The 25213-nt window shown below is 55.3% G+C and overlaps 2 protein-coding genes across 8 annotated transcripts in view; one reads left to right on the forward strand and one right to left on the reverse strand.

The window, feature by feature from the left end:
• The window catches only part of LOC116955548 (phosphatidylinositol-binding clathrin assembly protein), a 77851-nt gene extending 66557 nt beyond the window's left edge, over positions 1-11294 (forward strand). For 2 of the 7 annotated variants that reach the window (XM_076053300.1, XM_076053298.1), the window contains one exon: positions 399-886. In XM_076053300.1, the coding sequence (XP_075909415.1) occupies positions 399-512 (114 nt within the window). In that variant the 3' untranslated portion in view covers positions 513-886. Of the gene's footprint in view, positions 1-398; positions 894-4841 lie in introns of those variants that run through there. The other 5 variants (XM_076053297.1, XM_032976687.2, XM_076053301.1 and 2 more) reach the window with 5 other exon arrangements.
• A 6413-nt stretch (positions 11295-17707) lies between these two features.
• Positions 17708-21191, reverse strand: LOC116955514 (uncharacterized). The gene is made up of 2 exons (XM_076053212.1): positions 19822-21191; positions 17708-19764 (listed from the first exon to the last, which is right to left on the reverse strand). The coding sequence occupies exons 1-2, from the start codon at positions 20683-20685 to the stop codon at positions 18124-18126; spliced, it is 2505 nt and encodes an 834-aa protein (XP_075909327.1). The 5' UTR covers positions 20686-21191; the 3' UTR covers positions 17708-18123.
• Between the last annotated feature and the right edge of the window lie 4022 nt (positions 21192-25213).

Here is a 25213-nt window from a genome sequence, read left to right on the forward strand (position 1 = left end):
CATCCTGGACGTGTGTGCCGTGCTCACCTCTCGCCTATCCATCGATTTGCACGCTTTTACTTTTTTTTATTTTTACAACTTCTGCCCTCGTCCTCCACCTGTCTCGCCGCCTCCCCGCCCTGCACGGCGTTTATCTCGTTTGACACGCTCGCTCGCACGCGCGCCCACGCCCACTCCTCATCCGCACCTCACCGTTTCTTCGCCTCACCTCGCCCTGCCCTGCCTTTCTCTACCCCCGCCTTTTCCTTCCCTCTCCAATCTCCGCCTGCCCTTTGCCGCCTTGGCCCGTGCTGCCCCGCCATCCGTTGCCAGGCGCTGCTCCATCCTTCCTTTCCTTTCCCCCCACCCCCTCTCGTCCCTGCCCTTTCCCCGCGACCCCGTGTCGCTCCGCCGCGTAGTTTCCTGTCTCCCTGTCCCAGACGTCTCTGTGCCACCCCCAGCAGCCCCCCGCACGGGAGCCCCCCCCCTCATCCTCGTCCTCCTCAGGCCTCTCCGTCCAGGATTTCTTATAACGAGCCCTCGCCACAGGTATGGGCGGCCTCCCACACTGCTGCTGGTGCTGGACGCCACTTGCCCAGCTGCCCTTGCCCAACGGCACGACTGGCCCACTCTGTCACTGCCCCCGCTCTCTCTTGTTTGTGCGACTGACCTCTCTCTGGCTATGACTGCCCCCTCTCTCCCATTGTCTCCTCTCTCTGTGTCTCTCCCCCTCTGTGTCTCTCCCCCTCTGTGTCTCTCCCCCTCTGTGTCTCTCCCCCTCTGTACACGTGCGTGACTGCCATCGTGCGTGACTGCCACCCTCGCATCTTTGACCCGGCTGCGGGCGTTACTCACCCCATTGCCCGTCACTGACCACCCACATCCAAATATTAACCCCCCCCCTACCGCCCGCCCTCCTGTGTATGTGCTGTGTGCCTAGCACAAACACTTTGCCCACCCGGGGCCCCTGGTTGTTATTTTTTTTGCCGGAGATCTCACGAGCGCAAACACGTTGCACACTCGCGGAAACAAACACCGCCAGATGTCGGGGGCCCTCGGCCGACGTGCCCCCCCCCCCGGGTTTCTCCTCTTGACAGACACGGTGGCTACGTTCGTGCCCGCCACAATTCCGGCTGCTGGCGTACGGCGGCTGCCCATGGCCGTACGCGCACGCGAGGCGACAGGCCGGACGGACGTTAGATGGCAGGCGCACGCTTGCACACGAGTTCGAAGCCGGCATTATTGACAGACCACGGAAGAAAAATCAGGACCCCCGCATGTCCTCCTCGTAAGCATTTAGTCGGCGATAATTACTGGAAATCTGTGAAACTACCGGACAGCTGTGCAAGAGAGCTTCATAGCTCATCGGATTTCTCCGGGAGAAACAAAGATTCTGACAACGTGAACGTTTCAACGAGACGATGTCACGGTGGGGCGTGTGGCGTCACGGCATAGCGGCACACACGATGACCTCTGCACTGTGGAGGAAGGGGGAGGTGCCGGTTTCGTCACTCCCTATTCGTCGCTGGGTTTTTAGTCGCCAAATTGTGGACGGTCCTTTGATAAATGTGGCTGCGTCTTCTATTGGTTAAGTCCCGAATAGCAATGCAAATTGGGATTAAAGTTTTGTTCATATTCGAGCGTCTTCACGACAGCTAATTACGTCTCCCCCCTCGCAATTACACGCTGATGCACAGAGAGCTTCTTAGCTGCAAAGCATTAATAAGTTTCAAATGCACGATGAAAGTGGCGCTCGGGAATGGTCCATCCTGGAAGCTCTCCTCAGCCTCCGTAGCAACAGAGTTTATTCTCAATGTTTGAGGATCCAGATTGGGGCCTTAATCCCATCATCTGCAGCTGGGCGCCACGGTAGCTAGGAGATGTTAACTACCTCGCCCGGTATACAGGAGGTCGTGGGTTTGAACCCGACCCTGACGCCTGTTGTATATTTGTAGTTTGCACGTGTCTCTCTCCCTGTGGTCACGTGGGTTTTTCTCCAGGTCCTCCGGTTTTTATCTTTGCATTCATAAACATGCTTTCAGAGTTATTCAATCGCTATAAATTTTTTACATGATCAGCCACTAAGTTGAGCTATCATTTGTGGCCAGGTTGCTTCTGAATAAGCGCTGCATAGCTCAGTGGGCCTTACCTGGTAAAATAAAGAAATATAAAGTTTACAAAGCTGTTTTCTAAACACTCCCCCAGTATTCTTGGTTCTTTCGGTAAAGTCACGTAGAAGGGAAACAATATAATAAAAATATAAAACAATAAAATCCTCACGACGTTTCGACTGCAACACAAGAAGCAATCATCATCAGGTTGGAAAACCACAGCAAGAAAATTTTTAAAAAGTGGCGTTTTTTTTAACGTTAGCACCACGGAGAGCGATTTGGCAGTTATTCAGATGGACGAGTCCATCTATGTTCGGAAAAGAGGAGGGGGGAGACGAAAATAATGGATGTGGTCTGAAAGCCACCATAAGCGTGAACAATCAATTAAGACTCGAAATGGTTTATCAACTCCCCCAGTATTTCACCAGCCTCTATTAAAACAGAGCCTTGACCTCTTAAGAAAAGAGTTTCGGCCAACAAGAAATGTAGCGATGACAGGAAGGTCTGTAACCCCAGCAGAGCTGACCATCTGTTAGCAAGGATTAATTATCTGCTAAATAATTAAACTCTAAGTGTGCTTTCCACTTATTGCCCGAAATCGGTGAATAATGGTTAGAGATAAGAGCCTTTAAAAGGGGGAGGGTTATCGTCTATATATTGCCTGAACCACTGTGGGTCTCAGGTGGAGAGAGTGGGGGGGGGCTGGAATGGAGGTCTCCATGCTCATTGTATTGCTGTAACATTCTGTCCCCATGCCCCTCAATGGACATCTGTGATAAAAGAGCTTTACAGCTCCTCGGATTCCTCCTGAAGTGTAAATAAAGATTCCGATTCATAGAGTTGGCACGACGCGCCTCGCTGCTGTTAAGAATTGCCGGCACAACATTTTGTAACGTCATGATTTGTCGTTGCAATTTTTTTATTAATATTGAGCATAAAATATTCCCAAGGGGCTGCCCGCGATACGGCGGCGATGTGGCGGTGTACCGCACGAGACGAGCCTCCCCCGGTGATCGTATCGTCCGTTTGGCAGAAGCATCACCGTATCGTGTGAACCTCGTTTTCCGATTTCCTTTCTATGTTCATTGACATTTGTATCGCCTTTCAATCACGTTTAAAATTAACTCGCGCCGCCCTTCGCATTTGCACGGGAAAGATGGCCAGGCTGGTCGGAGTGGGGGGGGGGGGGGGGGAAGGAGTTGGGGGGGGGGGTATCACCACCTTGCGCTTGCCCACCCCAGCCAGCAAAACTGGCTCGCAGGCTCTCGTAGCGGGCTTGCGTTGCAAGTCGAATAACTTTTACGCCGTCCTTATTCGTACCGGAAGCACGGCAAAAGCACAATGCGCTAATTGTGCGAGCTGCGAGTACACAAGTTATAGACACCGGATTTCACCATCGTCGTACCGTGAACGTCGACGTTGTGAAAAACTACATCGCGGCGACCCTGGTTAACGACAGCCGTCGGGAGACCCCCACGATCGTCGGTTGGCAGCGGGCGCTGTCCTTGAAGTGCCAAGCTGTGTTGTGTGCGTGCGTGTCTGTCTGTCTCGGGAGGAGCGTTAGCGCGTGGCGCTTGGCGAGCTGAGCCTACGAACCCGGCGACCCGAGTTCAAATCCCGCCCACGGCCACCAACACCCATTGACGATTATCGGAACCGGTCCTGGGCCTCCCCTAGCTTGACTCGGCCTCAAATGAGTACCTGGAGCAGTGCGTAAATATCGATGCTACGGAGGCAAAGGCAGCCGGGCCGTGGTGCTGTGACCACCCATCCCCCCTCGTGTGCCGCCGGGCTAAGGTGCTCTATAAATATAAAATCAGATAAGATAGGTGCTCGCTAACAGCACTTGCGCCAAAACTCTTGTGTGTGCTTTTGGGTTGTGCCGCGCGAGTAAGTTGTTTGGCACGATGTCCTGCTTCTTTTTCTTCTTCGCTCCAGCTGCTGTGAAGCTTCTTTGGGAATTGAATGAAGTAGGGGGAACTAGCACCTTGTGGTAACAACCCAAAATACAGCTGAGAGTCCGTACAGCACAACTGCACAGACATACCCAGTAAGAGTTTTCGTCCTCTAGGTGTGGGGTCCCCATGTTGGGGGTTTACTGATTAACCTATTTTCCCCTGGTAAGCCTTGCTGTCCTGTTAATTGATTATTCCATGCGGTGATATCGTCGTCGGCAGTGGTGGTGGCGATGGTGGTGGTGGTAGTGGTGTTTCCCATCTGCACTGCCCTCGGATGTGCCCTGTTGTTGGTGTTGTGTTGGCAGGGATTCTGACCTCATCTCACCCATCCTCCCTAACCTTAGCTTGTGATGTTTTTCACGATAATAATGCTTTTAATAATTCTCTTTATCTGTCTATCCGAGAGCCTCATTGAGTTTCAAAATGCATTTTCAGAATGGCCCTGCCCTGAATTGTGACTTTGTGACATGTCAGTGAAATTCCCCAAATAATATTAATCATAGTTTTATATTTAATAATAATAATTGTCAAAGGGTACTTGAATCACAGTAACCTTGGGGTTGGTTAGTCGATGGTTGAGTGAGAGAGTGAGCAAGGGAGTTAAGTATGGGACGAGTGGGTGAGAGTGATCGAGAAGGGGGGTCTTGAACAGCTGAGTTACTGAACAAGGAAATTAACGAGTGCGCGATTGTGATGGCGAGTCCGTACTTGGGTGAGTGACAGAGCGGGCGAGCGGGGCTGGCGAGCTGTGACGGTGAGCGACACGTTCTCTCCCGTTCCGCTTGTGCCGCAGATGCAGTTCATGTGACGTGAGGACGAAGTGCCAGCGCAGGCCGACTCAGGAGGAGGGCGCAGGCGCCTGGGCGAGGAAGGGGGGGGGCCCCCCCACACACAGGACCCGTTCCCCCCCCCCCCCCCACCGCGAGCCCCCCACGAGCCCCCCTCCACCCCACTACGGTGCGCACACCACCCAACCCGAGCCGTCCGCCCCCACCCTCCACCTCCACGAGGCCTGGGCCGCGTTACGTTCTGCATTCCCGTTATTACGTATTTTATTTTTTTCTTTTGCATATTTTTTTTCCACATCTTTTACAAAGTTTGAATCAAAAAAATATATATATGTACGTGTGTGAGTGCGAGTGCGTGTGTGCGCGCATATATATAAATAATTACAGTGACGAATACAAGTGAAACAACGGTCAGAGCAGCAGTAGCAGCAAGAAAAAACGTGTGCATTATAAAATAATTGATGGAAAAAAAAACACCCCACACGCAAAGCGGAAATCATATTACTTCTATATACATTTACAAAGTGTACAAAACCCTCAAGAGATTAGCAGGACCGCCCTGCCGTGTTCCGGTGCCCGCGGCTCGGAGGTGACCTTGCGCCTCCTGCGAGAGAGTCGCCCACCCATGCCGGGTGCCGCCCCGCTCTCCACCGACGTCCACCGCCCGCCTCGCCGGGGACGGGGACGACGCCGTGGACCGCGCCGCGAGATTTCACGCGGCGCGTCTCGCTCTTCCGCCCTCGCCGCCCTTGCCGCCACCCCTCGCTACCTCCGCAAACTTCGCAAACTTCTCCACCCTCGCCACCCCCCGCCACCCTTGTCGCCACCCTCACGACCTCCGCAACCCCTCTCCGTCACCCTCGCCACCCCTTCGCCCCTCGCATCCGCGTGGATGGATGCATTGTGGCGGCAGTGGGTGATGAGGCCACGATCCGTTGTTGTACTGTACTTCTGTGCTGTCGAGTCTATGCTGTCCCCTGCCCTTCACCAGCCCGCACTGACCAGGGTGGTGAAGAAGTACGGTGATTGTGACTGCCCACTCCCCACCACCGTGACCGGCACGGAAAAGGCCCCGATGCAGCAGGGGATGTTCACGCTACCTAGAATACCCACACCCGTACGACAATACGGGTCACTTGAGACCTAAGCACTGTGCTCGGGCGTCGACTGTGCCAGCCGCTGGCGGGGTCTGGCAGAAGGGAAGGGGGATCGGTGGCGAGGCGTGGGCAGCGCCAGCGGCGTTGGCCGTGGTGAGAGCTCAGGTGCGCGTCCCCAGCCGCCACCCAGCTCGTCCGTGACCCCAGATATCGGGTCTCGAACTTGTCGCTACCGCCCGTGGTGGGCGTCACTTGGCAAATTGTAACCTCTGCGTGTTGCCAATGACGGCGAGTTACGTGACAACCACGTGAATCGAGTGGGGTCATCCAATAATTGAAGCTTTGGCCGCCGTATAAATAAATTGGCCTCGCAAAACGTCGTTTGCGACCTCAGTTGGTACCAATGTCTGCTGTGTGGCCCATGGACTCGGAGCGGGATGCCTCCGATTGGGGAGGGGACACGCAGGCGACGGTGGGTAGGGGGTCACTTAAGTTCATCATGGGGGGGGGGTGGGTAGAGGCCCCCTGTGGTTTTCCCATAGCATCACGACTGCCCTCCACCACAACCACCACTGGTCCCGAATCAAACCTCGCTTGTACTTTTACCGCCACATTTAGGCTGGAGAGCATCCCTTTTTAACAAAAAAAATGCGTGTTTAAACGGTGCTGGATATGCTGCTTGCGGTCGGCACCCGGCGCGCTCCCTCCGGCACCGGCGTGAGAATTGGAATCGGCGTGGCCACCCACACCGGGATTCTAGCTCACCACCACCGAGGTGGTTCAGGTTCGAACATTCGGACGGCACGAGAGCCGGCGGCCTCTGCTGCTTTGTACGGCGACGGAGGCTGCGGCTCTGCGTGGTTTTATTTTTTTCACAATCAAAATCTTGATTTGGACTATGAGAATCCGATGAGCTGAACGAAGCTTTTTTTTTCACAAAATGTCAAGTCGGGATCAAATCGGGGGTGTGGGGGGGGGGCGCTGGCGTGGGAAGGAAAGTCACGGCAGGTGGTAACGCAAACTTGGCGGTGAAATCCCCTCTGCGCCGATTTAACGTGCGGGCTTTGCGAATCGCCGAAAAGGCGCCGGACCGTTGAGTTTGTCCGCTGACGAAGTCTTCGACAGGGTCCCTGGCCCTCCGCCGCACGGTGAGCGTCGCGCAGGGACGCGGTTTCCTGCGCGTAGTAAAAAAAACAAACAAACGCGTGGCGGAATAGAATTTTGGGACGAGCGTATGCGGCCGATTTTATTTTGTTCGGTCGATTACCGCAATGATGGAAGAGCAGCGCCCCCCCCCCTCCTCCTCCCTGGAGTCCCGCACGTGACGGCCGGGGGCGTCGCGGCCCGCCGCTCGGGGGCCCCTCGACCATCATCTTGCCGCTCCGCGACCGGTCTCGGGGTTTCTGACGCCGTTCGCCGGTTGTGTTGTCAGGCGGTTTCCCCGCGTGCCGCGGACGGCGTTTGCGCCGCCGCTCTGTGATAAACGGGTCGGCTGCCAGGTATGTAAACATGTTTACGCGTGCGATTGGGCCTCCTCGCTCGTGGTGTCATTGAGCAGGTGGTGTGGTGGAGAGGTGGGTGGGAGCCGTGGGAGCGGGGGTGCTGGCTGGTGTGGTGGTGACGGGTTGGGGGGGGGGCTGCACTCGCTCTGTGTTTGAGCTGCGTCTCATCGGATGTCGCGTTCCCCGCTTCTTTTCCCCCACCCCACCAAACGATTTGGCATCTCCGGCGTTGCTCAACGTGTCGTGGGAACGTGCCCAGATTCGCAGGTCGAGATTAGACGAAGCCACGATGGTGGGGGGGGGGGGTTTGTCGGTAATCGTGGGCGCCGATCAGTCATCTCAGTCGGTCAACCCATGGGCACCCTCTGTCGGCTGTCCCCGTGACCTCCCTGACGGCCAGCGAGCCTTCGACACCTCCACGTGGCCTCGGGAGCCCTCGCCTTGCCCCTGGCACTGCCACCGTGGTGGCATCGCCGTCGCTTCTGTGGCGAATTGGCGGCTGTTGGCATCGGTGGCTGCGGCCTTGGAAGACTGACCACGGCTGGCCCCGTGTTGACAGATCCAAAGGAATTGTTTCCCCCCCCCCCCTTACGATCGGGGAGGGGAGGTGTGGGCTCGGGCGTGTGAGGTCCCTGGTGTTCTCCGGCATTTCCACCACCCCCCCCCCCCCCCGACTCGCCGCCGCGCTCTTCGTTCTTCGCCGTTCTGTTAAACAAACAAAAAGGGTGCCTTAGTTTGGCTCTCCGAGCACGAGGCATTACCGCTGGTCAAAGAATGAGAGTGTGAAAGCGAGAGTGGCTCATGGTGTGGGTGCGTGCATCAATAAGCGGAATGTGGGGTGCAGTGGCGAGCGACATCCAAATCGGTGCCGACTCTGCCGGTCGGTAAGACTCGCCCGTTAATTCGTCGCTGGCGTGCTGTGTAAAACATCAGCAAATTGGGGAGACAAAGGCGGCCGGGGCATTGTTCAGTACACAGCCACCACCTCGTGCTTCTGCCCCCCCCCCCCGGCCTTTCGTATGTACTGGCCAATAGCACTTGGAGCTCTAAGGCTATGTACGGGCGATCTTTGTCCCCTGTACTGGTAGTGAGTGGCAAGGGTGCGTGCTGTAAGGGGGAGAGAGCGCGTGTCAGAGCTGCCCGCACCTTCTCCCTCTGCTAGGTTAGTTGCCATTGGAACTCACCCTGGGCACGTGGGGGTTTTGAACTCGGGGAAATCGGTTCGGGCGGTCGGAAAGAAGGCGGCGGGGTTGACGCGTTTGTTAAATCTATAAACCTTGACCTCCTCCTGCTTCGGTGGGTGGTGGCGGATGGTGAGGGGGTGGGTGAAGAGGCCTTCCACCCACTGCGACCCCCGTCCCTGCGCGAGCCGTCAACCCTCGAGCCGGCCCTGGGTGGCAGGGGGGGTGGTGGCGCGCCAAGCCCCCTCGTGAAGCGGGTTTAATTGTTGGTCGATCCCGAGTTCAGAAAGTATTACCGGGGGGGGGGGGTGGTGGTGGTGGCGCCAAATCGTGACCTCGAAGCCGCGCGGCGCTGCCGGCCGAGCGAGCAACCCCCCGGCTCCTCGACCCCGGCCTCGTCGAGGCCGCGCGTGCAACAGCGCAGCTGCGTGAATTCACCCATTATTATATAACGACAGTGCTACAGCGTCTGCGATCGTTACGATGTTGACGAATTCCCCCATCCCACTCTTATCCCCCCCCCCCTTGCCGTGCCACGTGGTGTTCAGCCGGCGCCGTTGATCGGTGCAGTGCAGCAGTAGTCACGTTTTGAACACCCCACGGCGATGGTCACCCCCCCCCCGTGACAGCGTCTAGTGACGCTGCCGAGAGGCGCAATCCTGGACATTGTTTTTGTACCCCCCCCCCCCCAAAATCCCATTCTTTTGGCGTCCCCTTAACCCACACCCGACGCTCGTTGGCACCTCGGCAGCTCGCGGGATAGAGAGGCTGGTCCGCTTGGTGCTCCCTGGGTCTTCATTGTGACCGGCAGTGGAGAAGGAACGGACTGGTTTCGCCCGCTTCCTGTGGACCACGCGGGAGAGATGGGGGGGGGGGCGACCCCCGGCTGAAGAGGAGCCTGAATAATTCCTCACGGAGAGATGCTTCTGGGTGATGGAGGGATGTAGGTGGGTGGGCGTGGTGGGACGATTCGTGTGTGAGCTGCCCCAACTTAATTCCCTCGCTGTGGAATTGGCCGCCTGCTCCAAAATGTTTTGGTGTCTTTTCGTGTTGTTTTGTTTTAAAGCCCCCCCCCCTCCCCCGGTTTTGTTATTTTTGTTGAATAATGTTACAGTTGATTACATTTCGCAAATTGGAAAAGCCCCCCGCCGAGGAGGGAATCCCGATGATGCTTTGTAAGGATTGCTTTTTTTACGGAGCCATTTGGAGTTATGTTTCTGCGATCAATTTATGATTCTCTGTCATTGATGAATTGTACAATCTCGCTTTCTCTCGCTCTCTTGTTATGAAACGGCTGCGCTGCGTGTGGCGAGTCCACCAGATTCCCTCCCTGCGCCCACGAGAGACTCCCAACCCACCTCGTTCCATCGCCCATCTCGAATCCACCTCGGTCCCCCGAGCACTTCACAGGCCAAACTCTCGAGACGTTTTAACAAACAAACAAACAAAAAACCCCAAACACAGTGGTAAACCCACTTTAGGGCCATGGTCACAGTCCCCACAGCCTGATAAAGTTGGTATCAATTGCCCACAACCCAAATCCAGTCCATCTCGACACGAAATTTGGTATCTAGGGAATGTTTTTAGCCGTGACTCTTAACTCCGACCCAGTTCAACACTCGTCTAACCCAGGTTTAAGGCCTCCCCGCTCCCGATTTTGACCCAGTCCAACTGTTGGCTCAACTGGTTTAGGGCTATGACTGTAGTCTCGTACTTGATCCCTAACCCAGGCTTAAATCCATCCGGGTTTAGAGCCGTGACTAACGCATTACAACTGGACGTGAGGTCAGTTTGAGGCTTGTAGTCGTAGCTTGGGGTCACGTGTCGTATTAAACGCCTTAGAAAGAAAAGCATCCCCTCCCGCCACTGAACTCGCCTTTAGCAACCCGAGCCCCCTACGAGCCCCCTACGAGCCCCCTAACTCAGACCGAGAGCCCCATTTTAGTCACCAGACCTTTTGGTCAAATTGCGATCGGGGGTTACCGGGGTGAACCTCTCGGGTGGGAGGGGGGGGGGAGACACGGGGAGGGTGGTTGGTGGGCTCAGTCCACGCCGCAGTGTGGCTGCCACGGGTGTCCCCCAGTGTTCCACATTTTATTTTTTTCTGGGGACATCAGCGTCCATCAGGGGGAGCCTCGCCCCCCCCCCCCCCTTTGTAAATGTGTTCATAATTGTCGATCCCCCTCTTTGTTGTCATCGGCGGGCTGTGCTGGCTCATTTAAGGCGTGTTCCAGTTCCATTGTTTTTGTTTGTAACGGCTCTCGATGTTCAAGTCTCTGTCGAGCGCTAAAGGCAAGATGTGTGCATTGACCTGCAACGCCGCGTTCCGTGAGCGGTGATTTTGTGGGGGGGGAGGGGGGGAGGCCTCCAATTTTAATTCCGATTTGGGCGATCAGCGTGGCGTCGTGAGATGAATTTCCTTAAGGACCCTGTCTGCCGCTGTAATGCGGACCGCCCTCTGCGTCAAGAGAACCGCACCGACGGAAGTTGACCTAAGAGAACTACTTCGGAAGCAAGTCGCCTCGCTTATCCACACGAGGGGGGGGGGGTGGTTGTGGGGCCACGCGGGTTTTTTGTGTTAATGCCACGAAAAGAGTACGTCGTCGCATGCCAAGTCTAACCGAAATGTTTAATTCTCAGATTTATAATTTGCCGAATTAAATGAAAACCAAATTTAACGTGGTGGATTTGTTTGTTTTTTTTGTCTACTTACCGGGGCTGAGACCATCATCACTTTGCTCCCTTGAGGAAGGGGGGATCCTGCTTTAATGCCGGGGCGGCGGCTGTAACCCGGGGTCGAACCCCGGGGTCGAACCCCCCCAACGGGGTCTCGGCGATGCCGCCTCGGGGTCTCTCGACCCCACCGAGCCCACGTTGCCAGCTCCTCCCCCCAGTCGGCGGTGCCGTACGGACCCGGTCGTCTCCACGTTTGTGCGGCTTTGCCAATCTCCACCGCTCGCTGACGTTGGCACTCGCACGGTTTTGAGCAGCGTCGGAAGCCAACTGGAAAACGCCTTAACTATTCATCCAGTTCGATCCTATCACGGGGGTGGGGCAGCTCGAAGAGCCCTCCGTGTGTCTATCCGTGTGTGTCTCTGTATATCTCTCCGTTGCTCTCTATCAGTGGGCTGGATCAGCCCCCCCCCCCCTTTTGCGGGGTGGCCTGTTGACGCTTTAAGGCGCGCGTTTGAGATGGAAATAAAAAGGCGCCTTCTGGCTGAACCCAACAACCCCTTCGTGATGTCACCTCGCCCCGACACGGCGAGAAGCCCCCCCCCCCCTCCAGAAAACCATCTTCAGCTCCCCGGGGGTTGCCTCACTGCTCCAACCAGTTGCGGAGACGTGCACGTGTAAGCGACTGTTGCGTGCTACCAAGTTGCGAAGGCGATCGTTCAGGCGTGGATCCACGTTGACACGACTCTTGGCTTTGTGTGTGTGTGTGGTAGCGTGCTGGCTACGCGCGCGGTAAGTCACGCGCCTTTTTTTTTCAACAAGCAAAAACCAATGTGGGGTTTTCTGAGTCGTTTTATAAATGCAAGTGGCTCTTTGGGTTACGTGGTTCTTTTAAATTTGGTCAACCGAATAGGGATTCGGTAATTCGGATTGACCTCGCCTGCCCCCCCCCCCCCCCCCCGTCATTGATGAAGAGAAACGCTGACGACCACGTGGAGTCGGGCGAACCGCGACTCGGCCATGGTTGCCCTTTAGCATACGTGCCAAATCATCGACAAGCCTTTTTACATACATGTACAATTACATGTACAATTACATACATACATGTACAATCACCTTCAACGAGACACCAAACGTGAGGTTTTTTTTTTTAAAGAAGAATGACGTTAAACATTTAATGTACAGACAAGATGAGTGACGTGAATATATACAGGGTACTTCAATAAAACATGTTCACACTTCTGAGAATTTTGCAACAATACCACCAGAATTGCGCTCCCTCCAGGCTCTGGAGACCACGTGAAGAAGATTCCAGGCCACGCGTTGACAACGATAGCGAACAAGTGGGAGACTCTTGGACTTTTTGAAGCTATCAACATCACATCTGTTATCATGTTACAGTGTGTTATATTATCCGTTCCTTTTTGTTAATAATTAAAAACGATAGTTGTTACACAACAAGGCGATGACTGAGAATAATTGGAGAAAGGAAAAGTTCGTTATCTTGGACATGTGATGACAAGACGAGGGGGTGGAATATGTTTTGACTCGGAATCGAATAATAGTCACAAGAAGCCCTGGAATATCTCGATGCGACTGGCAGGAGAATCCAATGCAAAGTTCTCGAGTAAATATCAGAATCAAAATCAGAATCTGTATTTAAACTGGAGGAATCCGATGAGCTGTAAAGCTTTTTTTTCACAGATGGTGCAGTAGGGGCACGGAGTAAGAACGTTACAACAACAAACAGTTCAATAACACGATCGTAGTGCAAAGTACAAGAAAGGTAAACATCACGCAGACACAAACAAATACAAAACGACACCATTCCCATCCTACCAAGCACGGGCGGAGATGAATTGGAAGAAGCCCATAAATGTACACGATGTGTCATTTGTATGCGTGTACGTTGAACTTCTTTCGCACCGTACGTAGCCAACCGTGCTGATCGAAGGTGCGAGAGAAGGACAACAAACTAAACACAGAAAGCAGTGCTCAATAAATTATTTCTCAATCTGGATGATGTGAAAGTGCATGGCTCCCAGTGGCTTCCGAACATCGAAAGGGAGAGCGTTCCAGACGGCCGCAGAAAGTCTTTGTTTAAAAGTGCAGTGTATTGAGACACAAAAACGTCACGGGTATACTTTGAAAAGACACACACACAGCTTCTGTATTACTCCACGGTGTGAGGATGATTTTTGTTAAAACTCCGAACGTGCTTTTGATCATCTCTGGAACTACGGAACTTCCTCTTTCGCCCTCGCCGAGTCTCGAGGCGGAATCTTGGCCTGAGCAGCGACGCTTTCACCACTGGAGCTGCGCATGGTCCACCACCCCCCATCACCCCCTCTAATTGAATGAATCCGCATCGGCTGCAAGGGTTCGATCATTCGCTCACCAACCCCCCCCCCCCCCAACTGCTGTAAAACCACCGCACAGCAGCTGCCAGGAACTGCCGTGGTTCCCAGAAGCCACTGATGCTCTACATGATTATTACCCCCAGAGCTGCACCACCTGTGTGTGCGCGCGCGCGCGGTTCGACTGCTCTTTGGATTTCGCAATGCCCACGGTGTTTCCGCGATGATGTTCAGGCGTATTATTTTGGGTCTTTCGGTAAAGTCACGTAGATAGGTTCAAAGAAAATAACAACTACGACGTTTCGATCGCAACACAAGCGCTTTTCCCACCCCCCACCACCACCCCTTTTTCCTGAAGACGACCGCCATCAGGATCAATTGGACCTCCGAACAAATGACAAATTCGCTCGTTGCATGCCACGCGCGCGCGCCCCGGATGATTGCCAAACGCATCTCGTGTCGAGCGAACGTGCCAAATTCGATTAAACGCCCGCAACATTGCATTCAATGTTTGGGAGAGGGGGGGGGGGCTTGTATACAGCAACAGCAATCATTGCCACCCCCCCCCCCCCTACTGGCTGACTCATGATCAACCCAGGGTCACGCTTGTAAAAATGCCACTCGACCATGGCCTCTTGAACAGTGCCGGATGAAGCTCGTGCGGGGCCTGTAGTATTTGTTGTTAATAAGGGGCCCTAAATAAAATAAAAACACAAATATTAAAACACACAAATGTTATCACTTGCATAGTAAAGTAATTGTATTTTTTCATTTGCTATACGGCCGGATAATGCGACAAATCGCCAACCTTAAACGCCCGGTCGTTCGTAAAAGTTGAAGGCAGTATAGTACTATAGTTATAGAGCAAGTGCAGACTCACTGATACCGGAATTGATAGCTTGAAAGCATTTAGCGCGGGGCCCTTGAAAGTGCGGGGCCCGTAGCTGCTACTACACATGTAGTAGCTACTACATATGTAGCTACTTGTGCTGCTGGGATAATCCGGCACTGCATTTGAGTTCTACGGAATAAAAAAATTGAGGTTGGCAACTTGGGCAAAGACCCCCCCGGTGTCACTCGGCTGGTCTGGGAAACCCCCCCCCCCCCCCCCCCCAGGAAGAGCTAGAGTCTGTGTAGCAGTGTAATGTGTAGCAGTGTAGTGTATAGTAGTGTAGTGTGTAATGTATCGTAGTGCAGTGTAGTGTACAATAGTGTTTAGTAGTACAGTGTAGTGTATAGTAATGTAGTGTGTAGCAGTGTAATGTGTAGTGCAGTGTAGTGTATCGTTGTGTAGTGTATTTTAGTGTGTAGTGCAGTGTATAGTGTATAGTAGTGTAGTGTATAGAAGTGCAGTGTAGTGTATAGTAGTGTTTAGTAGTGTAGTTATAGCAATGTAGTCTATAGTAGTGTAGTGTGTAGTAGTGCAGTGTATAGTGTAGTGTATCATAGTGCAGTGTAGTGTATCGTAGTGTAGTGTATTTTAGTGTGTAGTGTATAGTAGTGTAGTGTATAGTAGTGCAGTGTATTTTAGTGTGTAGTGTAGTGTATAGTAGTGCAGTGTAGTGTATAGTAGTGCAGTGTATAGTGTATTGTAGTGTGTAGTGCAGTGTATAGTGTATTGTAGTGTGTAGTGTATAGTAGTGCAGTGTAGTGTATAGTAGTGTTTAATAGTGTAGTGTATAGTAGTGTAGTGTGTAGTAATGTAGTGTACAGTGCGTAGTAGTGTAGTGTAAGAGTAATGTAATGTATAGTGTGTAGTAGTGTACAGTAATGTAGTGTATAGTGTGTAGTAGTGTGTAGTAATGCAGTGTACAGTGTGTAGTAGTGTAGTGTATAGTAATGTAATGTATAGTGTGTAGTAGTGTATAGTAATGTAGTGTATAGTAATGTAGTGTATAGTGTGTAGTAGTGTAGTGTGTAGTAATGCAGTGTACAGTGTGTAGTAGTGTAGTGTAAAGTAATGTTGTGTACAGTGTGTAGTCGTGTAGTGTATAGTGATGTATAGTGTGTAGTAGTGTATAGTAATGTAGTGTAGTAGTGTATAGTGTGCAGTAGTGTCGTGCTGGAGTCTGCCGCCAAGGAGAGGGAGGTGTGGACCACCACGACCCAACGCGCTGCTGCCGCCGCGACCCTCAACCAGGACAAGCGGACTGAGAAGCGAACGACTATGGCCACGTGTTCGTTGGGTGCCACGTGAGTGTGGAGTCGTTTTAAATGGGCGCTCTCTACGTCACAAGGGGCGCTCTCTACGTCACAAGTGGAGCACGCGCAAAGACAAAGATGCCCCGTGTAACCGTTAATAGACTGTTGGGGCAAGTGCTGTTAACGATTTGCACCTATGAAGGCCGGCACGGTTACACGAGGCGGTGGGTGGCCAGCACCACGCCCCGGCCGCCTTTGTCTCCCTCGTGGCGATGTTTACTACACACCGCACTAGGTACTCATTTAAATCTGAGTCGACCTAGGGGGAGGGAGAGGGGGTGTGGCGCCGAACAAGTTCAGATAATCGTGAGCGGGGATATCACGAAGTCGGGACGCCGGATTCGTAGCGCGAAGCGCTGCACCAGTGGGTCTCACCCGGGGGGTACGCGGGGAGATTTATAAACGTGTGAAATAATTTAATACGTGAGAGATGTTGGTGAATTAATCATATCCGAATCCGCTCAATATTAAATAACTACGATAAAATGTAAACCCACATGGCAACCTAGAACGATATAAAAGACCTTTCGAAACTCATTGATCGTAAACAATGTGGTTCATTATTCATACATTTATTTCCCAGAGCCATGTTGGGGTCAGGCTAAGGGGGGGGGGGGGTTACTCGGTTGAAATAAAATGTGGGTTGCCAACCCAAATACACCACGCGAATGCCCCACCCTCCCCCACGCACGTACACGCGTGGGGAGCGGTCACGCAGTGAATGTGAACCCACGCGCGCAGACTCCGGCGCCAGAGAATCGGCGCTCCGATGTCACACGGGACGCGTCCGTCGGATGCCCCCATCTCAATTTGAAATTCGCGCAAGCTCCTGGGGGGGGGGGGGGGGTGGGGGTGGCGGGCACGTCACGCAGGACGTGACCTGAACAATCATCGGGCGCGTGCAGCGAGTAACGGCGTCGCACGAACCGGGGGTGAGTTTTTGGGGGGGTCGCCACCTCGAGACACAAACACTTAGCGCGGTGGAGTGGCGAGGTTTCTGGAGGAACGGAAGGCCGTCGCTGTAGGGACGTCGCTCTCTGTTCCGCGTGGGTTATTTTGAACCCCGAATAATTTTGACCGTGGGGGGTCGGGATATGATTGTTTCGGCGTCAGAATAATGGTTATGATTGTGGCCAGAATTAAGGTTGTGATGAGGTCTTGGTTTGAAGCGTTCGTGGCTGCACTAATCCATAACTCTTTGGTTCTTTCGGTAAAGTCACGTAGGTAGATTAAAATAAAACAAAAGAATGCAAAAAATATCACGGCGTTTCGGTTGCAACACAAGCGGTCGTCCTCAGGTGGAAAAAAAATAATCCAGCAGTTGTTCCACTGCTGGATGATTTATTATATTTTATTTTGTTTATTTTTTTTTACCTACGTGACTTTACCGAAAGAACAAAGTGTTATGATGAGGTGTTGGGATTAGGATTCGGGTTCCCATTAGGGTTAGGATTACGCTCAGAATCGGGATTAGGGTTAGGATTAGAGTTCGGATTAGGGTTAGGATTAAGGGGTATCGTCAGAATTATGGTTGTGGTTCGGGAATAACAATAATGATAACACGGTCAGAATTTACACTTCTAAAAGCGACTTTCACCCGGAGATCATAAGGCGCTGTACAAAAGACGCGGGGCAGGGCTCGCGTCAAAACAAAGGAGTGGGTGGGGGGGGGGTCGATGGGGGTTTAAATCAAATTGAGTATCCTGACCTCGGAGTCACGGGTCGACGGTGGACAGGAATGCCGTCTCGCACCGGCCCATGTCCACTCCGGCAGCCGGCAGCACCCCCCCCCCCCCCCCTCGTTCGACTGGTGGCATGCCCCCCACCCCACTCCCCCCCCCCACCCCACCAACCTCCTGCGTTGGGTTTCATTCCAGCCAGGTCCGTCCCGAGGCCGCGACCTCGGAAAGATTCAACGGAGCGCCGCGCGCACCGCTCTCGCCGGGCGCCAGGTCGCGCCGCGGACCCTCTCCAGCCTGCCGGCGGGAGACTCGGGAGATATTGGGCGAGGAATCGCACGGCCCTCGCTGCGTGCTCCCAGTCTACGGTCTCTCGGCGCGAGTCTGCGCGACTCTTTGGGTCTCGACGCGCGTCCGTTGTGCGTCTCTCAGCAAGTCCACGTGACACGGTTTTTTTTATTCTCAAGTCAGGTCGATTCCGTTTCGGCGAGCTCTTGAACATTTGTTTTTTTATATATATATCCGTACACCCGGCACACCACATCCAGTATGTACACCTCGCCCGAACAACCAAAGCAATTAAAAAAAAACCCACTTCAGAGGACCCCGCGCCGCGACCCCGGTGAACCCGGCCACCTGCCGCGTCCCCCGCCCACCATGCGCTTGAAGGCCGCCCTGAAGTCCTCGTTCAAGGTGGTATAGATGAGCGGGTTCACCAGCGAGTTGGCGTAGCCGAGCCACGAGATGAGCTCGGAGAGCGCCTCGGGCGGCGCGCACGCCTCGCACACGTTCACCACGAGCTCGCGCACGAAGAAGGGCAGCCAGCAGAGGGTGAACGCGCCCAGGATGAGACCCAGCGTCTTGGCCGCGCGACGCTCCCGCGACTCCGAGATGCGACGGAGCCTCGGGCGCGTCGTGCCACCGCCGCGAGCCGCTTGCGGGGCCCAGAGCGACGCGGACAGCGAGCGGCAGTGGTGGGGCCTCGTGGAGGCGGCTGCGGCTGCCTCGCGCGCCGAGTTGACGGGCGGCTGGGCAGGCTGTGGGTTGTGCGGCGCGTGGGATTTGGATTGAGGGTTCCGTGGTGACGCTTGCGAGGCGCGCAGGAGATGTGTCTCGGGGCCCTGGGGGCCTCCTGGCTGGGCGCGCTGAGATGGTTTTTGAGGGGCCCGGGAGGTCCGTTCCGTCGCTACGAGTGGCGGTGCTGAGTTCACGGTGGCGGCAGCCTCGGAGAGCCGCGGTTGCGTTTGAGGGATCTGAAATCCGTGTTTGGACGCGTGGGGCCCCCGCCGAGGAGATGGAGCGTCCGAGTTGGAGGCCTGGGGCCCTGCCCGAGGGTCTTGGCTGACAGGGGGAGACACCTGAGGTCTTGGCAGTGCGACCGGGGCCCTACAATCCGAATCTGATTCTGATCGTCGGGCCTCCTGTGAGCGGTGCAGCGGTGATCCCATCCAGGGGCCCTGGACCGCGGTTTGAGCAACTTGGCACTGGGTCTCAGGCACCCGAATCCCTGCCACGGGGACCTGAGAATCCACCGCCACCGACGCCGCCTCGTCTCGTTTCACGACCCCCTCCTCCATTTGGCCACCGGCAGCCGGCGCCACCACCCGCTCCATCTCCTCACATCGTGCTCTCTCATCACCATCATCACCACCACCACGACAATCATCCTCCTCGTCATCCTCGTTATCGTCTTCATCTCCCTGCAGCCGCTGATGCCGACCCTGCCCACGTCCACGGCCGTGCCCATCCTGACCCTGAGCCTCTCCCTGCCGGGGAACCCCCGCGTCGACCCCCGCGAGGGACACCCCCGTGGCGACGACCCCCCCGTTGGGGGCGGCCCCGCACAGGACGCGGCTGCCGCGGAGGCCCCGGCGAAAATGCGAGCGCGCGGCGCGGTAGATGCCGCAGTAGAGGACGAGGAGAAGCGCCATGGGCGCGTAGAAGGCACCCACGGTGCACACCACGGCGTAGAGGACGTGCGCGTGTCGCGCCGCGCAGCGCCGCCGAGCAGTCGCGTCTCGTTCGGCTCCCGGCTGCGGCGCGCGGGTGGCAGTGGTGGCGGCGGTGGTGGTGTGGTGGGCAGGAGGGGTGTCCGCTTGGCCACCAGCTCGGGTGTCCGACTGGGTGGACACGGGGTCTGGCGGCACGGCCGATCGTCTCTCGGTTTGCGCACCAACACCACCAACACCACCACCAACAACACCACCAACAGCACCAACACCAACAACACCAACACCACCACCAACAACACCACCACTAACACCACCAACACCACCACCAACACCATCACCAACACCACCACCAACACCACCACCACCAACACCACCAACAACACCACCAACACCACCATCACCAACACCACCATCACCACCAACACCACCACCGCCACCACGACGGGTGATCTGCACGCGCGGTGCATCGCCACCGCCGTCACTGCCGAGGATGCCGCCACTCTCCTGGGCGTCGTCCGTCGGGGCAGTCGGCGCGCCGTGCCGGGCGAGCTTCGCGTGACCCTCCACGCGGCCGTGCGCGCGCGCCGCGCCGGTCCACGCCGCCTCTGCGGCGACGGCGGCGGCGTCGGTCTGGGCACCTCCAGGCTGGGCGTCCCCACCACCGCCGCCAGCGGTGCCCACGGTGGCGAGCGCGAGGGGCATCGACACGAGGATGGAGGTGACCCAGACGGCGGCGATCATCGCGGCTGCGCGGCGCGGCGTGCGGCGCGGCGCGTAGCGCACGGCGCGCGCGATGGCGCAGTAGCGGTCGAGGGCGATGGCGCAGAGGCTGAGGATGGAGGCCGTGCAGCAGGTCACATCGGCGCTCGTCCACACGGCGCAGGCGGCGGGGCCGAGCGGCCACGAGCCCGTGGCGGCCGCGGCGGCGCCCGGCGGCATCACGAGCAGGGCGACGAGTAGGTCGGCCACGGCCAGCGAGCAGATGAGGTAGTTGGCTGGGTGTCGCAGCTTCGGAGTGGCCGCCACGGCGGCGATGACCAGGCCGTTGGCGAGCGCCGTGGTCAGGGCGATGGAGGCCAGCACCAGGGAGACGGTGGCCGTGTGCGCAGCGGAGGTGATGGAGGCGGGGGGAGTGTCGCTCCACGGCGAGGAAGAAGAAGAAGTGTTCATGGTTCGTAGTTGCTGCGGTGAGACCCCCTCGCTCATCGTCGCCACGTGGGCGAGGGGGTCTCTCTCTGGGGGGACATGGGGCGGCGGTTAGTGGGGGGGTCCTTCAGGGGTCCGGCGGGGGTTCGTGGAGACGAGGTGGGGGAGCGTTGTGGAGGGGTCCACGATGAGCGATGGGGAAGGAGGTGACGCGTGCGATGAGAGGAGAGTCTATGGCAGCTGTTGATGATGGTGATGATCGAGGTTACTGCTGGCGCTGCTGCTGATGATGGTGATTAAACTGCTGCTGATGATGCTGATTGCTGCTGCGCTTACTGCTGTTACTGACAATGTTTATGCTGTTTATTATGATGATGATGGTTATGATGGTGCTTAAGTTGCTGCGAACGATGCTGCTGTTGACGACGACGATGATGATGGTGATGTTGATGATCATCACAGTCTGGTCTAAGGCCTCATCGCTCGCAGCAACAGCAGCAGCATCTTCGAACTCTGGCGGCGAAAGGGAGGGTTGTGATCACAGCTGGCGCCGACACCCCCCTCACCCTACGGCCGGGGAGAGTGTCACCTCCCATCCTCCCTCCCTCTATCCCTTTCACCTTCCCCTCCCTCTCACCTTCCCCTCCCTCTCCCTCGCCCTGCCCGATTACAAATACGAAGCATGCCGTATGCTCACAGCGATTCACCACCCCGCGACCGCTGACATCATCACAGAGCATCGTATCTGGCTTGAGCACCTCAATGGGAAAGTGCAGCTGTCCGCTGTCCGTCATCAGCATATCGGCCAAGCCGAAGAAGATCATCCGCTCTCGATTCGTTATCGATCTTCTCTCCTCCTCTCGTCAGTCCCTGCATCACCCCCCACCCCCCTCCTCTGATCCTCCATCCAACGTCCCACCCATACCCCCCTCCCTCTCATCCTCCTCTACCCCTCCCTCCACCCTCTTCCCTCCCCCTCATCCACCTATCCATCTCCCCTATCCCCGTCCCATAAGCCCAGACCAGAGATATTCACCTGGCGGGTTCCACGCGGGGTGGCACAACTTCACCGATTCAAATGCCTTTAATTATAACCGGTGAGTTTATGTGGTCACCGCTTGCAATGAGTAGGGTTATCGAGTAAGTCGCTCTCGTTAGCCGTATAAATACATCGGTAAGACCGACGTTTTGCAATCATGGGTGGTACCAATTTCCCATCTGACACCACGGTGTATGTGCGTATGTCTGTATGTCTAACGTCTTTCGCACCGTACGTAGCCAGCCGTGATAATTATCACGGATGGCTACGTACGGTGCGAAAGACGTTCTTCCCCCCCGCACCTCCGATTACAAGAACAAAGAACTAAAGCGAAAAGCAGTTGTAGATTTAAACATTAGTTTTCAATCGAGTGAGTAACCTCCCTCGATCCCACTCAAGGCCCTCTCCCCCCCAATATCCCCCTACCCCCTGCATCCCTCCCTCTCTTCCACCCCGTCCCATACTCCCTGCCCCCTGTCCCCTACAACACTCCCTCCCCCCTACAACACTCCCTGCCCTCTACTCCCTACAACACTCCCTGTCCCCTACAACACTCCCTGCCCCCTACAACACTCCCTGCCCTCTACTCCCTACAACACTCCCTGTCCCCTACAACACTCCCTGCCCCCTACAACACTCCCTGCCCCCTACAACACTCCCTACAACACTCCCTGCCCCCTACAACACTCCCTGCCCCCTACAACACTCCCTGCCCTCTACTCCCTACAACACTCCCTGTCCCCTACAACACTCCCTGCCCCCTACAACACTCCCTGCCCTCTACTCCCTACAACACTCCCTGTCCCCTACAACACTCCCTGCCCCCTGCCCCCTACAACACTCCCTGCCCTCTACTCCCTACAACACTCCCTGTCCCCTACAACACTCCCTGCCCCCTACAACACTCCCTGCCCCCTACAACACTCCCTACAACACTCCCTGCCCCCTACAACACTCCCTGCCCCCTACAACACTCCCTGCCCCCTACAACACTCCCTGCCCTCCCTCGCGCCTTGGCATGGACACAGAACTACCACCACGCGGTTCCGCGTCTCGGTTGAGTGAATCGGCGGACACCACGTGATCAATCGCGGATGGAGAGCCACCTGTAAATGCGGGTGGTGGTCGTGGTGGGGGAGGGAGGGAGGGGGATGGGCGGGGGAGCGGGATGGGGGCAGTGAGGGATATGGGAGCGCTGTCACTGCACGTGATGGAAATGTCACCCGGACGTACAAACATGCAAGTGCAATAAGGTTAACGACAAGGGCCTAAAAATAGCCCACGTGCAGGCGTGTTGTGAGTGTCTGGGTGGTGCAGGACACCCACCACGCCCTCGTGTGCCCCAGTGCTGGCCTGGGCTGTCACTCGCTAACAGCACTTGCCCCCACAGTCCTGTTCAAGGCTCTGACGGTGGTGGTGGTGGGGGGGGGGAGTGTGCGTGGGTTGTATCGGGGGGAGCGGCATTGTAGTGGTTAGGGGCCGTCCATAAATGACGTCACGCGATTTTGGACTTTTTGGCCCCCACCCCCTCGTCACACGGCGTCACAAAAAGTCAGACCCCCCCCCTCAAATATGACGTCACAAAGCTCTGTCCCCACCCCCCCCCCCCAAATAAAACATGCTTCAAATCGCTTTAAACTATTGTCATTGTAGTGCGTATTTCATGTGGCGCTGCACTCTGATGTTGTAGGAGAAAACATTTATTAAAAAGTATATTTAATTAAGTAGAACGTTTTGATTTAAAGCTTTCGTGACTGCAGTAATTCATATTCTTAGCTCTTTCGGTAAAGTCACGTTGAAGGGAAACAATAAAATATATTTTATTATTTTATTGTTTCCCTTCAACGTGACTTTACCGAAAGAACTAAGTCTATAAGTAGAACGTGTTGTCTATATATATTTAAAGTTGCGCATTTTTATGTGACGTCACATTTCTCAAACCCCCTCTCGTCACACATCGTCACACATTGTCACAAATGTCTGACCCCCCCTCCCCCCTATGTTCGTGACGTCATTTATGGACGGCCCCTTAGCGCACTGTGCTCTCACCCGAGTTCGATTCGCGCCGGTTATGATCCACACGCACGTGCGTTGAACTTCTTTCTCACCGTTCGTAGCCAACCGTGCTGATCGGAGGTGCTGAAAGGACGAATAACTCTAAAACGGTGCCGGGCATCCTCTGGGTCGACTCAGCCTTAAATGACTACCTGGGTGCTGTGGGTGAATATCAGCTGTGGGTAGGTACGTGGTAGGCGGGCGTGGCTTCTGGATCCCGAATCCGTCGTGTGCCGCGTGTTCACCTCCATAGGTGCTGCTGCTGCTGCTCGCTAAAAGCACTTGTACCACCAGTCTATGAAGGCTACACGGGGGGGTTTGTCTCTGTGTTGTCTTCCTCTGTATGGGCTGTGTTGTTGTTGTTTGTGCGCCGATGCGAGCCTTAACAGGTGCCCACCAACAGCTACCTGCCCCATAGACCATTTCGCATGAACACCGGTGCCGTTTTGAAACCTGCAGGCCGGCATTACCTCCGTGGCCGGCATCCTGGGTTTCACCAGACTTGGTTGTGTGAGCGGACCACGGATCGTTCACACAGATCTGGACACAGTCCCATCATGGATTTTCTGTTTGCACAGTCACATAGTCACTTTAAGATGTTTTCTTGTTCATGTTTTTTTTTGTTTTTTGCCGTTGCACCCGATTCAAGAGCCGAATGGCTCACAGGGCTATACCAAATAAATGGAACTATGAACTCTGAGGGAGATGCTCATCCGGCACGCCGAGGCAGCGGTGTTGGCCGGGGTCACGCAGCCCGCATTCAGACAGTGAGCCAGTATCATCAGAGGTTTTTTTGGGTTGTGGATGATATTGGTCGCGAAAGCCTTCGCGCTGAAGCGAGGCAGAGGCCACATTACAAGCCTGAGGTCTGCAATCGTCTTCCGTGTCAAAGTTGCAGTCGGCCAATGAATGAGGACATGTCGGAAGACAGCAAGGCGCTTGGAGAAAACCAACGCGTGCGAGGGAGCAACACTTTATCCCGTGCAGACGGAACAGATGAGAGTTCACATTTGCTGTGCTGCCTTCTCGCGGCGAGCCAAGGGGGGCATACGGCCACCTCGTCGACGCTCACGAGAATGGAGTCACACCAGACGCACGTGCGTGTGTGTGTGTGCGCGCGATCCACCAGACCTCGCCTCCTCCACAGTGCCACGCGCAAGCATAGCCACGAACCAAACGGCTAATGAAGTCCCTGGGTGTGGGAGGGGCGGGGTAGTTTGACCATACTTTACCGCACTGGTCAATGCGGGTCTGTGAAGGGGGGTGGTGGGGGGGGCATTCCAGGACCAATTCAAATAATCACCACTGATGTTAGCCGTGGCCGGGGAGTCGAACTTAGCTCGCTGGGTTAATAGTAGGGCTGAACGATTTGAGGAAAATATCTAATTGCGATTTTTCTGACAGATATTGCGATTTTATTTGCGATTATTATTTTAAAAGTCAAGCTTCAGTTCAATATTGACTGTGTAATAGATGTAAAACACGTGATGGAGC

Source organism: Petromyzon marinus, chromosome 60 (assembly GCF_048934315.1).
Source record: "Petromyzon marinus isolate PM22_M1 ecotype Great Lakes invasive population chromosome 60, UKy_Petmar_22M1.pri1.0, whole genome shotgun sequence".
NCBI lineage: Eukaryota > Metazoa > Chordata > Hyperoartia > Petromyzontiformes > Petromyzontidae > Petromyzon > Petromyzon marinus.